The 15,145-nt window shown below is 44.3% G+C and overlaps 1 protein-coding gene and 1 pseudogene across 2 annotated transcripts in view; one reads left to right on the top strand and one right to left on the bottom strand.

Annotated features, from left to right (window-relative positions):
- CHRNA5 (cholinergic receptor nicotinic alpha 5 subunit) overlaps positions 1–13,707 on the top strand; it is a 33,738-nt gene extending 20,031 nt beyond the window's left edge. For both annotated transcript variants that reach the window (XM_066238935.1, XM_066238934.1), the window contains exons 3-6: positions 65–109; positions 2,130–2,239; positions 8,686–9,517; positions 11,663–13,707. In XM_066238935.1, the coding sequence (XP_066095032.1) occupies positions 65–109; positions 2,130–2,239; positions 8,686–9,517; positions 11,663–11,824 (1,149 nt within the window). In that variant the 3' untranslated portion in view covers positions 11,825–13,707. The remainder of the gene's footprint in view (positions 1–64; positions 110–2,129; positions 2,240–8,685; positions 9,518–11,662) is intronic.
- On the bottom strand, positions 2,755–7,039 carry LOC136310903 (pre-mRNA-processing factor 40 homolog A-like; annotated as a pseudogene).
- Positions 13,708–15,145: the final 1,438 nt, after the last annotated feature.

Raw genomic sequence — 15,145 nt, 5'->3', positions numbered from 1 at the left:
TATTTAAAGAACGATTGTCTCTGTAATTGGAACAATCAGCTTTATTTAAAATTTTGTTTTCTAGGATGAGAAAAATCAGTTAATGACAACCAATGTCTGGCTAAAACAGGTATGTATAAAATTCAAAAGGCCACCCGGCTGGTGACTGGCGCTAGTATTATTACAAGGTCTGTAGCACAAAGGACGTGACTGAGAATATGGTCTTGGTGGGTTGGCAGGATGCAGACAGATGAGGTATACAGAGTTCTTGTATTTACTCCGTTGATATCATTCGAGTGCTAGGCACTGGGGAAACAGCGGTAGACAAAACAGACAAAAGTTCTGTCCTCAGAGAACTTTATCTCAGTGGGGCGAAAATAAATCAGTTGGGTAGTACCTGAGAAGCTGAGAAGCTTCGGAAAATAAACTGGGAAAGAGGATGGGGCCTGCCAGGGCCTGTATTTTTAAACAGGATGGTCTGGGAAAGTGTCATTGAGAAGGTAATGTTTGAACAAAGACTTGAAGGAGGAGAAGAAGCAAGCCATGTGAATATCTGGGGGAGAGTGTCTCAGGCAGTGGTCTCACAAGTACAAAGGCCCTGAGGCTGGAGTTTGCCTGTTGTGTTTAAGGAACAGTAAAGAGGCATCACAGGTGAGTGAGCTCTGAGTGAAGTGGGCACAGGAAATGATGGATTATCTTTATGTACATAGTTCCTTTTATATAAAGGATTTTCCCCCCCTGAACCATCATACATATGTCCTCAACTGCTGTTGGATGATTCCCTTTGTACTTTCTTCATTATTTCTACGTTTTAATACCTACTACCAGTTTCCTAACCTCTAACTCCTAAAAGGCATGTGTGCTTTTCTTGGGATACAAGTCTTAACTTGACACGATCACAGAATTGTTACCGTGTGGAGGTTGGACAAGGCGTTCAAATATGTGGACTTGTGTAGTAAAGCCTTTGCATGAACCAGTTCAGCCAATCATGGGCGATACAGCTGGGGAAAAAATGTTTCTTGCTCTGGCTGGATAGCTCGGTTGTTTAGAGCATCATCCTGAAGCTCGGAGGCTGCCAGTTCAATCCCCCATCAAGGCACATATAGGAACAGATCAGTGTTCCTGTCTTTCTCACTCTCTCCTCCTTTCTCTCTAAAATCAATAAAATAAACAACAGAAGAAATATTTCTTGCCTGACCTGTGGTGGCGCAGTTAATGAAGCACTGACATTGACTTGGGGTGCTGAGCTTGCCAGTTTGAAGCCCTGGGCTTCCCCGGTCAAGGCACATATGAGAAGCAACTATGAAGCAACTAGGAGTTGATGCTTCCTGCTCTTCCTCCTCCTCTTTCTCTCTCTCTCTCTCTCTCTCTCCCCTCTCTAAAATCAATAATTAAAATCTTAAAAAATATATTTCTTTCTTTCTTTTTTTTTTTTTTGTATTTTTCTGAAGCTGGAAACGGGGGAGAGACAGTCAGACAGACTCCCGCATGCGCCCGACCGGGATCCACCCAGCACACCCACCAAGGGCGGACGCTCTGCCCACCAGGGGGCGATGCTCTGCCCCTCCGGGGCATCGCTCTGTTGCGACCAGAGCCACTCTAGCGCCTGGGGCAGAGGCCAAGGAGCCATCCCCAGCGCCCAGGCCATCTTTGCTCCAATGGAGCTTCGGCTGCGGGAGGGGAAGTGAGAGACAGAGAGGAAGGAGAGGGGGAGGGGTGGAGAAGCAGATGGGTGCTTCTCCTGTGTGCCCTGGCTGGGAATTGAACCCGGGACTCCTGCACGCCAGGCCGACGCTCTACCACTGAGTCAACCGGCCAGGGCCAAAAATATATTTCTTGAACCTGGACCTTAGATGTCCACGGCTGCAATTCCTGGGCATGGTGTGGTTGGAGGAGGAGTTCTGAGCAGAGCCACAAACACACTCAGCCTGGTCCTCACTACATCTCATGGGGGCCAAGCATAGACCCACTACACAGGGGGACATGGCTGCTCCCATGCCCACAAGAAAGATGGGGAGGTGGGCTTTCTGTTTGGGGAATACAGATGATTTCATGTCTAACATTTCCAGGTTTGGCAAAAGAGTACAGTTTTCAGTATGTTTAATTATTAATTTTGTGGAAATTGAGGTAGTTTTTTCTTTGTTTTAAAGGAATGGAAAGATGTAAAATTAAGATGGAACCCTGATGACTATGGTGGGATAAGAGTTATACGTGTTCCTTCAGACTCTCTCTGGACTCCAGACATCGTTTTGTTTGATAAGTAAGTTATATTCCAAATGCCATTTAGCATTTCAAAAGGAAATACTTATATTTCTGTTAGGCACTAGTAAGGTTTTCTTCCTTTTGAAAATTGTTTAGCTGTAAAGTCAGATGACTTTAGTCTCAAGTTGGTTCTGCGGATCTTTCTTTTTGTGCGTGTGTATTGTTTTCTGATCATAAAAGTGGTCTTTGATTTCTAAAATTTGTAAAACATTTGGGAAGCCCAGAAAAGTGTAAGGGGGGGGGGTCGATCCCGTTCCCCAGCACTTGGAAGAATCACACACACAGGGAACCCGCTCTGCCCGGCAGTGTGCTCAGTTCTGTGTGTGCTGGGTTTTTTTCAAGTAGGTCAGGAGCCTCCCGAGGTGGGCACTGTGACATACCCTGGAGACATGAAGAGACAGGCTGAGGGTGGTCACACCTTGTCAGATCACACAGCCCGAGAGGGACAGGGTGAGGTTCTCATGAAGGGGGTCTGACAACCCCATTTACCCTTTTTTTTTTATTTGGTATAATTTATTGATCATCATCCAGTTGCTCCAAAAGGGTCCTTCTGCGCTTTTCCAATTCCCCTTCCCTCAGCTCACTGCCAGAAGTGTCCCAGTTACCAGAAGAATCCTTTCCAGTCTTTTTCTTAGGTGATTTGTGTTTTGATTCTGATCTTTGTCTAGTTCTGTCTTTTTCGCTTTCCTGGTCTTTTTCTTTTTTATCCTTCTCTCGCTCAGCATCTGACTCTGGAGAATCCGATTTATGTCTCCTCTTCTTGCTTCTTATGTTTTTTTTACTTCTTGTAACTTCTCTCAGACTCAGCACTAGAAGAATGTTCTGAAGCCGAACGTGACTCTGATCTCTTTTTTTTTTTTTTTTTACAGAGACAGAGTCAGAGAGAGGGATAGACAGGGACAGAGAGACAGAGAGGAATGGAGAGATGAGAAGCATCAATCATTAGTTTTTCTTTGTGCATTGCGACACCTTAGTTGTTCATTGATTGCTTTCTCATATGTGCCTTGACCGTGGGCCTTCAGCAGACCAAGTAACCCTTTGCTCGAGCCAGCGACCTTGGGTCCAAGCTGGTGAGCTTTTTGCTCAAACCAGATGAGCCTGCACTCAAGCTGGCGACCTCGGGGTCTCACACCTGGGTCCTCGGCATCCCAGTCTGATGCTCTATCCACTGCGCCACCGCCTGGTCAGACATGTCTTTTCTTCTTTGTATGGCTGTCGTCATCATCTGAGTCTGACCCCGAACTAGAGTGGGAACATTTCCTGTGGTGTTTTTTAGATTTTTTAGAATGTTTCTTGTTCTTTTTTTTTTTTTTTTTTTGCATTTTTCTGAAGCTGGAAACAGGGAGAGACAGTCAGACAGACTCCCGCATGCGCCCGACCGGGATCCACCCGACACGCCCACCAGGGGGCGACGCTCTGCCCACCAGGGGGCGATGCTCTGCCCATCCTGGGCGTCGCCATGTTGCGACCCTCCTGGGTGTCGCCATGTTGCGACCAGAGCCACTCTAGCGCCTGGGGCAGAGGCCACAGAGCCATCCCCAGCGCCCGGGCCATCTTTGCTCCAATGGAGCCTTGGCTGCGGGAGGGGAAGAGAGAGACAGAGAGGAAGGCGCGGCGGAGGGGTGGAGAAGCAAATGGGCGCTTCTCATATGTGCCCTGGCCGGGAATCGAACCCGGGTCCTCCGCACGCTAGGCCGATGCTCTACCGCTGAGCCAACCGGCCAGGGCCTGTTTCTTGTTCTTTGAATGATGATGTTGACATTCATGCTCAAGCACATGCATAAAATCTTTAAATATTCGTTTTCTTTCAGACTGTAGCGTTATGTCCTCAGATGCTGGCTCTTTTACAAATCTCTCCCGGATATCTTCCCAGACAGCATCCAATTCTATGGGCGGAGTAGCTTGTTTCAACATACTCTTAAATGCAGATTCTTTCCATTTCATCTTTCGAGCCTCCTCTTTTTCTCTTTCACGTTCACGGGCTTCTGCCTTTTCTAGTAAACTATTAAAAGCCGATTTAATATTTCCAGCATCTAATGTGGTCGATCTTTTAGTTGAACTGATTATTGCCACAAAGTCTTCAAATATGGTATTTACTTCAACTACAAATCCTTTATCCTTTAGGACAGCGGTTCTCAACCTGTGGGTTGCGACCCCAGTGGGGGTCGAATGACCAAAACACAGGGGTCGCCTAAAGCCATCGGAAATGCATATTTTATTTAAAAATGTATTGTATAATAAATATGTATTTTCCGATGGCTTTAGGCGACCCCTGTGTTTTGGTCGTTCGACCCCCACAGGTTGAGAACTGCTGCTTTAGGATATCTTTTATTATCTTCTTCTCATCATGATAACGTGCTTTAAGATCCTCAACATAAAACTTGAAAAGGTCAAGTGCAGTTGATCCTATTGAAAAAACCGGCTGACCAAGCATATTAGTGAATCTAATGTCAGAACTAATTGTTGGATACAGTTCCATCCAAGATGACATAGAATGCAGTTGTCCATGTTCATGCAGTTCTTCTAAAAATATCTGAAGATTCTCTATTTTTCCACTGTCGTCTCGTTTCTCTCAGCAACCTCTTCTGTTTTTCTTCTTCTTCTTCCTTTTCTAAAGCCCTAACGTGTTCTTCAAAGCAAATTAATGCATCTTCTTTATCCATGTTCTGTAATTCCTCATCTTCTGCAAAAGTTGGATTATCCATCAGATACTGCTGACCAAGTAGTAGAGTGTGTTACATTAGCCATGTTGTCCAGGATGTTTTTTAAGGCTTCCCAATTTCTCTTTCTCAACTGCTTTGCTTGCTCCTTTTCTTTTTTTGAAAGAAAGAATAAAACATCTTCATAGATTTCAAGACGATCATGTTCCAATATTGCATTCCAGACTTCCATCTTGTCAAACATTTGCTTTGCTTTTTTTTTCCCTCATGATTTTCAAGAAAACGCTGAAAGGATTCCTTAGCCTCTTTGTCTTTAATTTTTTATTTATTTATTATTTTTTTACAGGGACAGAGAGAGTCAAAGAGAGGGATAGATAGGGACAGACAGATAGGAACGGAGAGATGAGAAGCATCAATCATCAGTTTTTCGTTGCAACACCTTAGTTGTTCATTGATTGCTTTCTCATATATGCCTTGACCGCAGGCCTTCAGTGCACCGAGTAACCCCTTGCTCGAGCCAGCGACCTTGGGTCCAAGCTGGTGAGCTTTTTTTTTTGGCTCAAGCAAGATGAGCCCGCGCTCAAGCTGGCAACCTCGGGGTCTCAAACCTGGTTCCTTCCGCATCCCAGTTCGACGCTCTATTCATTGCGCCACCACCTGGTCAGGTGCCTCTTTGTATTTAGATCTTGCTTCTTCTTTCTCTTCTTTCTCTGTCTGAACTTTATAGGCATTAAAAGCCTGCTTTTTTTTCACTCAACTTTGCTAAAGCGCTGTATCGGGGATCATTAATGATCATTTTCATAGCCTGCTCCCCTGAAGCATTAGACGGTACCCACTTTTCTTTCAATAATTCTTTAAATGCTTGCTTTGCCTCCTCCTTTGCATTCCAAGTATATGTTTGTTTTTTGGTGGCTGGCTTTCTTCCTCTTCTTTTTTGGGAGTAAAATCAGATGCAGTTTCCTTTCAGGGGTCCCCAAACTTTTTACACAGGGGGCCAGTTCACTGTCCCTCAGACCATTGGAGGGCTCCCACATACAATGCTCCTCTCACTGACCACCAATGAGAGAGTTGCCCCTTCTGGAAGTGCGGCGGGAGCTGGATAAATGGCCTTAGGGGGCCAAATTGCGGCCCGCGGGCCGTAGTTTGGGGACGCCTGCCTTAGATGTTTCTTCTCCAACATTACTAGAGGCTTCAACACTTTGATCCTGAAGAGCAGGGGTACTAGTAAGTTGTGCTTGTTCTTCAGTTGAAATTGTTACTGTGTTTTCATTATCTACAACAGTAGCAACAATTGAAGTAACTTGAGGCTCAGGAACACTGGAACAGTTCCACTGACAGTATTAGAAGCAGAGGTGGAGGCATTGGCTGCGGCCGCCGCAGCTGCTGCTCCTGCAGCGGCCATTGTGCTCATTGTGGTTGGAATTTCTGTTGTAGGAACTGGGGCTGTTGATGTTTTGGTGCATTCTTCTTGCTTACTGCTTTCTTCAGCTTTGATCATTGCATGCAGGTTTGATTTTATAATAAGACTTCCAGCAACAATGGTATTCTGGTATCCTTCAAGATCCTCAAGTTCTTTAGGTTCAGCCCAACGGGATTCTTTTGTTTAAGAATTATAATAGCATGGCTTTCCAGAGTCAGATTTGTACTCTTTCCAGGGACATTTAGATAAAAGTTGCTCAGCTGGTGTTTTAAGATCATCCGGTTTCTCCCAAGTAGACTGTTTTGTTTCAGTATTGTAGTAGTAAGTCCTTCCATCAGGTGATTTATGTTCAGTCCACTTTGATTTGCCTGTTGTACCTGCTGTTACATCCATATTATTTACTCCTGGCGGTAAGGCAGGCTGCATGGAAGCCTGAGACATACGAGACATCATCATTCCAGGCATTGCTGAAGACATCATTCCAGGCATCAGCTGTGTAATCTTGAGCTAATTTACTTAACCCATCAGGGTTTCAATATCCTCACTTGACCCATTGGTGGACCTCCCATGGGGGGCATCATTTGAGGCATCATTCCATGAGGTACAGGAGGCATATTTGCTCTCTGACCCATAAGGTGCATTCCCATTGGGGCATAATGCATGCTAGGATGCCCCATCGTGAGGCCTCCACTCTCGGCTCCGGTCCCTGGCCTCATCGTCTGGCATTTACCCTCTTATTCACTAGACTACATATTTGGCACACTGCCTTCCAGATACTTTTGTATGTTTTTTAAATAGGTGAGGTGCCTGGCCTGTGGTGGCACAGTGGATGGAGCATCGACCTGGAATGCTGAGGTCGCCAGTTCAATACCCTGCACTTGCCTGGTCTAAGGCACATATGGGAGTTGAGGCTTCCTGCTCCTCCCCCCTTTCTCTCTCTCTCTTTCTCTCACTCTCTCCCTCCTCTCTAAAATGAATAAATTAAAAAAATTTAAATGGATGAGGCCATAATTTACGTTCAAATGTGCATCCTTTTAATTTTGCTTAAATACTGAATTGTAATTATCCCATAATGAGGACTGTTGAGTTAACATATTTTTACAGGTATTCTACCTAGACATGTTTTAGGATGGTTTTGACTTGAGGAGAGGATAATTCTGGGAATTTGTGCTTATCCTAAAGTACTTTATTATTGGCAAGAAGGCATTTGGCCTGAACACAGAACACATGCTACTCAAAAATATCTTAGTCTTTTAAAACTTTTACTTCTGTGCTTCTCCATATGTAAAGAGCCAACGAAGCTATAATCCCGGAACATCCTTGTACACTGTCACTGAAAACATTTTTACATTAAACATGGTGTAGTATAGTAGTGTGCAAAAGTCACATGAATTTTAAGATACAGACAGTATTTCAAAGAAATCTTATGTTGGTGGGCAGTCTCCTGCTAATTTCTCCGGAATGAGTTCACCTGGTGGGAGAGCTGGGGAGGCACCAGCGTTTGTCAGAGCTGCGGCCAGCGTGGTGCTCGTGTGCTTTTCCTGTGGACGCAGAAGCCTGTGGGGTTTGCAATGGGGGAGGGTTGCTGTGCAGGAGTCCAGGACGCAGCTGTGGCTCTGTGCATGTCTGTTGTGTAAATAGCCTAATTACATTTTGTACGTAAAGTGAAACCTTTTCTTTTTTCTTTATTTATTTTTTTGTTTTTTGGTGAGTTTTTTTTGTTTTGTTTTTTTGTATTTTTCCGAAGTTAGAAGTGGGGAGGCAGTCAGACAGACTCCTGCATGTGCCTGAGCAGGATCCACCCGGCATGCCCACCAGGGGGCGATGCTCTGCGCACCTGGCATGTTGTTCCATTGCACCCAGAGCCATTCCAGCGCCTGAGATGGGGGCCATGGAGCCATCCTCAGCGCCCAGGCCAACTTTGCTCCCATGGAGCCTTGGCTGCAGGAGGAGAAGAGAGAGATAGAGAGGAAGGAGAGGGGGAAGGGTGGAGAAGCAGATGGGCGCTGCTCCTGTATGCCCTGACTGGGAATTGAATCCGGGACTTCCACACACTGGGCCAGCGTTCTACCGCTGAGCCAACTGGTCAGGGCCAAGTGAAACCTTTTCAACTACGAAAACTTCAGGATTCTGTGAAATGTACATCCGTCAGTCTTGGCGCAGATGTGGAAGACAGTGTCCAGTTCTGGTAGTTAGGTATTTAAGATGTCCCTAAAGTGGAGTCCCTACACAAGCAGGTACATCTCAAGTGTAATAATTTAAAGAATATTTTATGCTAGGACTAGGCTTTCTTTTATATCAGGCTTGTGAAATACCTGCTTGGGTTGTTTAGTTTCTGCATTGTTGTGTGCGTGTGTGTTTCAGCGCAGACGGACGTTTTGAGGGGGCCAGCACGAAAACGGTCGTCAGGTACGATGGCACCGTCACCTGGACTCCACCGGCCAACTACAGAAGTTCCTGTACCATCGATGTCACATTCTTCCCATTCGATCTCCAAAACTGCTCCATGAAATTCGGTTCTTGGACTTATGATGGATCACAGGTTGACATAATTTTAGAGGACCAAGATGTCGACAAGAGAGATTTTTTTGATAATGGGGAATGGGAAATTGTGAGTGCAACAGGAAGCAAAGGAAACAGAACCGACAGCTGTTGCTGGTACCCTTATGTCACTTACTCATTTGTAATTAAGCGTCTGCCTCTCTTTTATACCTTGTTCCTTATTATCCCCTGTATTGGGCTATCGTTTTTAACTGTACTTGTCTTCTATCTTCCTTCAAATGAAGGCGAAAAGATTTGTCTCTGCACGTCAGTACTTGTCTCTTTGACTGTCTTCCTTCTGGTTATTGAAGAGATCATACCCTCATCTTCAAAAGTAATACCTCTGATTGGGGAGTATCTGGTGTTTACCATGATTTTTGTGACCCTGTCGATTATGGTGACTGTCTTTGCTATCAACATTCATCATCGTTCTCCCTCAACACACAATGCTATGGCTCCGTGGGTCCGCAAGATATTTCTCCACAAGCTTCCAAAACTGCTTTGCATGAGAAGTCATATAGATAGGTACTTCACCCAGAAAGAGGAAACCGAAAGCAGTAGTGGATCAAAATCTTCTAGAAACACATTGGAAGCTGCACTTGATTCTATTCGATATATTACAAGACATGTCATGAAGGAGAACAATGTCCGTGAGGTCTGTGACATGTCGTGTTACCAATGCAGGTCATGACCCTTCCAGGAGAAGCGTAGATTGAAGGCTAGAAATGTTGATATATGGTCTATAAAAGATCTTTACTAAAATCTGTTCCAGTGAAAACATCCACAAAATGGGGAACCTACACAAATCCCACTTCTCAACAACCCCCCACCCATAGGCATCTAAGATGATTTTAAAGAAAATTTGATGATGTGCTGATTGTTGTATTATTCTGAGGAACGATGATGTGTCCTGTGTTTCGAGCCTTTGGTGCTCAGGGGCTGGTTTCTGCCTGCCCTTCCTTCAGGTCATTCAGATCTGCTGAGCCAGCTCCCTGCTTAGGCTGCAGAAACAGGGAGGAAATGAACTTCCTGGCTGCAGATTGAGCTTAGGTTAAAATGGCTATAGGAAATCCAAAACTAAATAAAGCCAGTGTGGGGGGTAAAGAGGGAGGAAGATTAACAACTATTGAATGGGTATTATTCTGAGTCAACTTTTAATTTGGTATGAAGTTAACCTCAGGCTAAATTTTCTTTTTCTTTTTTCTTTTTTTTAATTAAATTTAATGCAGTGACATTGATAAATCAGGGTACATATGTTGAGAGAAAATATCTCTAGATTATTTTGACATTTGATTGTGCTGTATACCCCTCCCCCAAAGTTAAATTGTCTTCTGTCACCTTCTATCTGGTTTTCTTTGTGCCCCTCCCCTCCCCTAACCCCCCTCTCCTTCTTCACCCCCTCCCCCCTCCCCCAACCTCCCACCCCTGTTGCCATCACATTCTTGTTCATGTCTCTGAGTCTCATTTTTATGTCCCTTCTATGTATGGATTCATCTTAGTTGTTTTTTTTTTTTCTGATTTACTTATTTCACTCCGTATAATGTTGTCAAGGTCCATCCATGTTATTGTAAATGATCCGATGTCATCATTTCTTATGGCTGAGTAGTATTCCATAGTATATATGTACCAAAGCTTTTTAATCTACTCGTCCTCTGACGGACACTTGGGCTGTTTCCAGATCTTCGCTATTGTGAACAATGCTGCCACAAACATGTGGGTGCATTTCTCCTTTTCGAGCCGTTCTATGGTGTCCTTGGGGTATATTCCTAAAAGTGGGATAGCTGGGTCAAAAGGCAGTTCGATTTTCAGATTTTTGAGGAATCTCCATACTGTTTTCCACAGTGGCTGCACCAGTCTGCATTCCCACCAGCAGTGCAGGAGGGTTCCCTTTTCTCCACATCCTCGCCAGCACTTATTCTGTGTTGTTTTGTTGATAAGCGCCATTCTGACTGGTAGATTTTCTTTTAAAATAAGTAAAAAATTAAATTAAAATAAACACTAAAAAAAAAAAAAAGCCCTGGCCAGTTGGCTCAGTGGTAGAGTGATTGGCCCCAGACAAAGGTTGCCTGGTGGATTCCCATCAGGGTGCATGTGGGAATGTCTCACTAACTCCCCTCCTCTCACTTCAAACAAACAAACAAACAGCCTGACCAGGCAGTGGCACAGTGGACAGAGCATCAGGCTGGGACACAGAGGACCCAGGTTCGAGACCCCGAGGTCGCCAGCTTGAGCGCGGGCTCATCTAGTTTGAGCAAGGCTCACCAGCTTGAGCCCAAGGTTGCTGGCTGAAGCAAGGGGTTACTCGGTCTGCTGAAGGCTCGCGGTCAAGGCACATATGAGAAAGCAATCAATGAACAACTAAGGTGTCGCAACGAAAAACTAATGATTGATGCTTCTCATCTCTCTGTTCCTGTCTGTCTGTCCCTATCTATCCCTCTCTCTGACTCTCTCTCTCTGTCTCTGAAAAAAAAGAATAAAAGAGTTTTTTTGTTTATTAACAAATATCCAAATAGTAAAAATATTCTAATTCATATTTAAAATTATCAAAATAAGCCACTTATAAAATACTACACATCAATGTGGAACTGAAATCATGTAGTATCTGAGAGCTCACAGAGACCCTGTTGTAACAGTGAGGGAAGGACCTGTCCCTGAGCTCTGACCACAGGGTCGCTTACAGTTTAGAGGCAGCAGAAACTGATTTGGCCTTAGCTCAGTATGTTTTATCTTAAACAGTTACACAATATTGAATTATATATTTAATGAAGGCTTCTTTCTTTTTTTTCTTTTTTCGCAACAGGTTGTTGAAGATTGGAAGTTCATAGCCCAGGTACTTGATCGGCTGTTTCTGTGGACCTTTCTTCTCGTTTCAATTGTTGGTTCTCTTGGGCTTTTTGTTCCTGTTATTTATAAATGGGCAAATATAATAGTTCCAGTTCAAATTGGAAATGCAAATAAGTGATGTTTCCCTAGCAGTTGTAGTATGACTTTAATTATCAAAAGGTATATATACCTTACGGCACCAATAGAATTATGAAAATGTAAATTGTTTAAAATTTCATGCAAAGCTTTAACAGATAAACAGTTACTAATATCAGTTTATCTTAACAGATTGCCCATTAGAATATCTATCTGCATGACTAAAGTAATAACTAATTGAATAACATTTTATCTTATAAAAATTGTAGGGAAATACTATGTGATCTGTACTAGTAAGAATCTAATGTTTGTATCCTATAATTAACATTGAAGTTTGTATTTTGATGCACTGGAAAATTCCTGTTGTATTTGAAGACGTACTTTAAAACTTTTTCTGCATTTGGTCAAGGTACTCATTTTTAAAAACTTTGGGTCCCATATTCACTGGATAACAGTCTTTAGTACAATATTATACTGCTATATTAAATAAGCTGACCACTTTGTATGGTAATGATTGAATATGATGCTGATTTTCTGTAACTAACATTTTTAAAATATGAAAAATGGGCATTGGGATTTTCTTTAAGGCATACTTATTCTCTAGATGCTTAAGCTGAATGATCAATGTATTATTTTCATGGCTTACTCTCCATGTGAAACCATACAACAGACAGCTCTTGGGGACACGCACTGGCATATCCTTAACATTAGATTCAATCCCCTTGTTCACATTTTTCACAATTAATAGAACCATCTTTTTTTTTTTTTTTTTGTATTTTTCTGAAGCTGGAAACGGGGAGAGACAGTCAGACAGACTCCGCATGCGCCCGACCGGGATCCACCCGGCATGCCCACCAGGGGGCAACGCTCTGCCCACCAGGGGGCGATGCTCTGCCCCTCTGGGGCCTCGCTCTGCCGCGACCAGAACCACTCTAGCGCCTGGGGCAGAGGCCAAGGAGCCATCCCCAGCGCCCGGGCCATCTTTGCTCCAATGGAGCCTTGGCTATGGGAGGGGAAGAGAGAGACAGAGAGGAAGGAGGGGGGGGGTGGAGAAGCAAATGGGCGCTTCTCCTATATGCCCTGGCCGGGAATCAAACCCAGGTCCCCCGCACGCCAGGCCGACGCTCTTACCGCTGAGCCAACCGGCCAGGGCCTAGAACCATCTTTTTATATATTGTGGTAGCATCTTTTTATCCTTGATCTTGGAAGAGTCCATGACAATTAAGTGAACCCCATTTTAAAAACATGTCGGTGGATACTACTAAATTGTTCTGTGAGAAAACCATCTTCTGAAATTAGAGATGGTTGTCTAATTCAGTATGAGCACATCATACATTTCACACACCTATAATGTTTCAATTTTATCTCTTTCATTCCAACATTTACAACACTTGAATCTGAGAATTACAAAGGCCCTTAGATGTAATCTAGTCTTAGCCTATTACTACTTGTACAATATAGTATCATATATCACAGGTAAGCGAGTTCAATTTCATCTCTAAATGTCCCTGATTTAGCTATGACCAAGAAGAAAACACTGATAGAATTCTTGCACTCTGACCTAAAACTTAGGTCTTGACAGAACAAATGCCTTATTTGTTTATAGTATGTAACCTGTCTGAGTTCAAGTCAACACTCTTTGGAAGGCAGAGGGGACCCTAATTTGTATTTTATTGTAGGCAGGTGTTTAGTGCCTTTTAATGAGTGGAAGTCTGGTTTGGTCCATTTAAATTGCCTGTTAGCTATCTTAGCCTGTATACATCCCTGATCCCTCTTATGTCTCTATTGCTGTTACTTAAATTTTTATGTATAAATAAATTTTGTAGAAATCTTCCTTTTGACTTATTGAAACATGAGTCACAGTGGGCTATGGTTTTGTCAGCTTTATTTTTGCATAGAAAAAGTGCTGTAATGAGTAGTGAGGCTAAAACGGTCTCTGTGAATCCTGTCCTCTTGCCAGTGGATACAGATTCAGAACTGCAGTCTGTGATGCTCTCTTCTCGGTGATTTGTCTAAAGCAGTGGTTTTCAACTAGGAGTGATTTTGCCCCTGAGGGGACATTTAACAATTTTTGGAGACGCTTTTGGTTGTTACACAACTGGCAAGAGATGGGGGTATGTTATCGGCATCTAGTGGGCAGAGGCTAGCATGATGCTAAAGATTCTACAATGTACGGGACAGTTGCCCCAGCGCAGAATCATCTGGCCTAAGGTGTCCCTGTTCAAAAGTACATTAACAATGAATGTGTGATTAGGCGTTTCTCATAGTATAGTTGTGTTGTTTTTTTTTCATTTTATCAAGAGAAGAAGGGAGAGCCCTGGCTGGTTGGCTCAGTGGTAAAGTGTTGGACCAGCCTGTGGATGTCCCAGGTTTGATTCCCAGTCAGGGCACACAGGAGAAGGGATCATCTGCTTCTCCACTCATCCCTCTCCCCTTCTCTTTCTTTCTCTCTCTTCTCCTCCTGCAGGCACTGCTCCATTGGTTTGAGCACATCGGCCCTGGGCACTGAGGATGGCTCTGTGGTGCTTCTACCTCAGGTGCTAAAAATAGCTTGGTTGCAAGCCCGACCCCAGATGGGCAGAACATTGGCCCCAGACAGGGATTGCCAGCTGGATCCTGGTCAGGGCGCATTACAGATCCCTGACCAGGATCTCTATCTTCCCTCCTCTCACTTGGAAAATAAAAGAAAAAGAGAGAGAGGAAGGGAAAGAGAGACAGGAACAGATGAACATCAATCTGTTCCTGTATGTGTCCTGACTGGGGTTCAAATTGGCAACCTCTGTTCTTTGGGACAATGCTCTAACCAACCAAGCTATCTTTGGCCAGGGCTGATGGTATAGTTTTTGTTTTGTTTTGTTTTGTTTTGTTTTTTCCTTTTTTTTTTTTTTTTTCATTTTTCTGAAGCTGGAAACAGGGAGAGACAGTCAGACAGACTCCCGCATGCGCCCGACCGGGATCCACCCGGCACGCCCACCAGGGGCGGTGCTCTGCCCCCCAGGGGGCGATGCTCTGCCCATCCTGGGCGTCGCCATATTGCGACCAGAGCCACTCTAGCGCCTGAGGCAGAGGCCACAGAGCCATGCCCAGCGCCCGGGCCATCTTTGCTCCAATGGAGCCTTGGCTGCGGGAGGGGAAGAGAGAGACAGAGAGGAAAGCGCGGCGGAGGGGTGGAGAAGCAAATGGGCGCTTCTCCTATGTGCCCTGGCCGGGAATCAAACCCGGGTCCTCCGCACGCTAGGCCGACGCTCTACCGCTGAGCCAACCGGCCAGGGCCTGATGGTATAGTTTTGAATTGTGCAAAATAGATAGTTGAGGCCCTCTGCCATGACGATGTAATGTTACACTCTTGAAAAAACAGTAAAGA

The sequence above is a fragment of the Saccopteryx bilineata genome, chromosome 7 (assembly GCF_036850765.1).
Source record: "Saccopteryx bilineata isolate mSacBil1 chromosome 7, mSacBil1_pri_phased_curated, whole genome shotgun sequence".
NCBI classification, from domain to species: domain Eukaryota; kingdom Metazoa; phylum Chordata; class Mammalia; order Chiroptera; family Emballonuridae; genus Saccopteryx; species Saccopteryx bilineata.
This window is presented reverse-complemented; position numbering and strand designations above follow the sequence as displayed.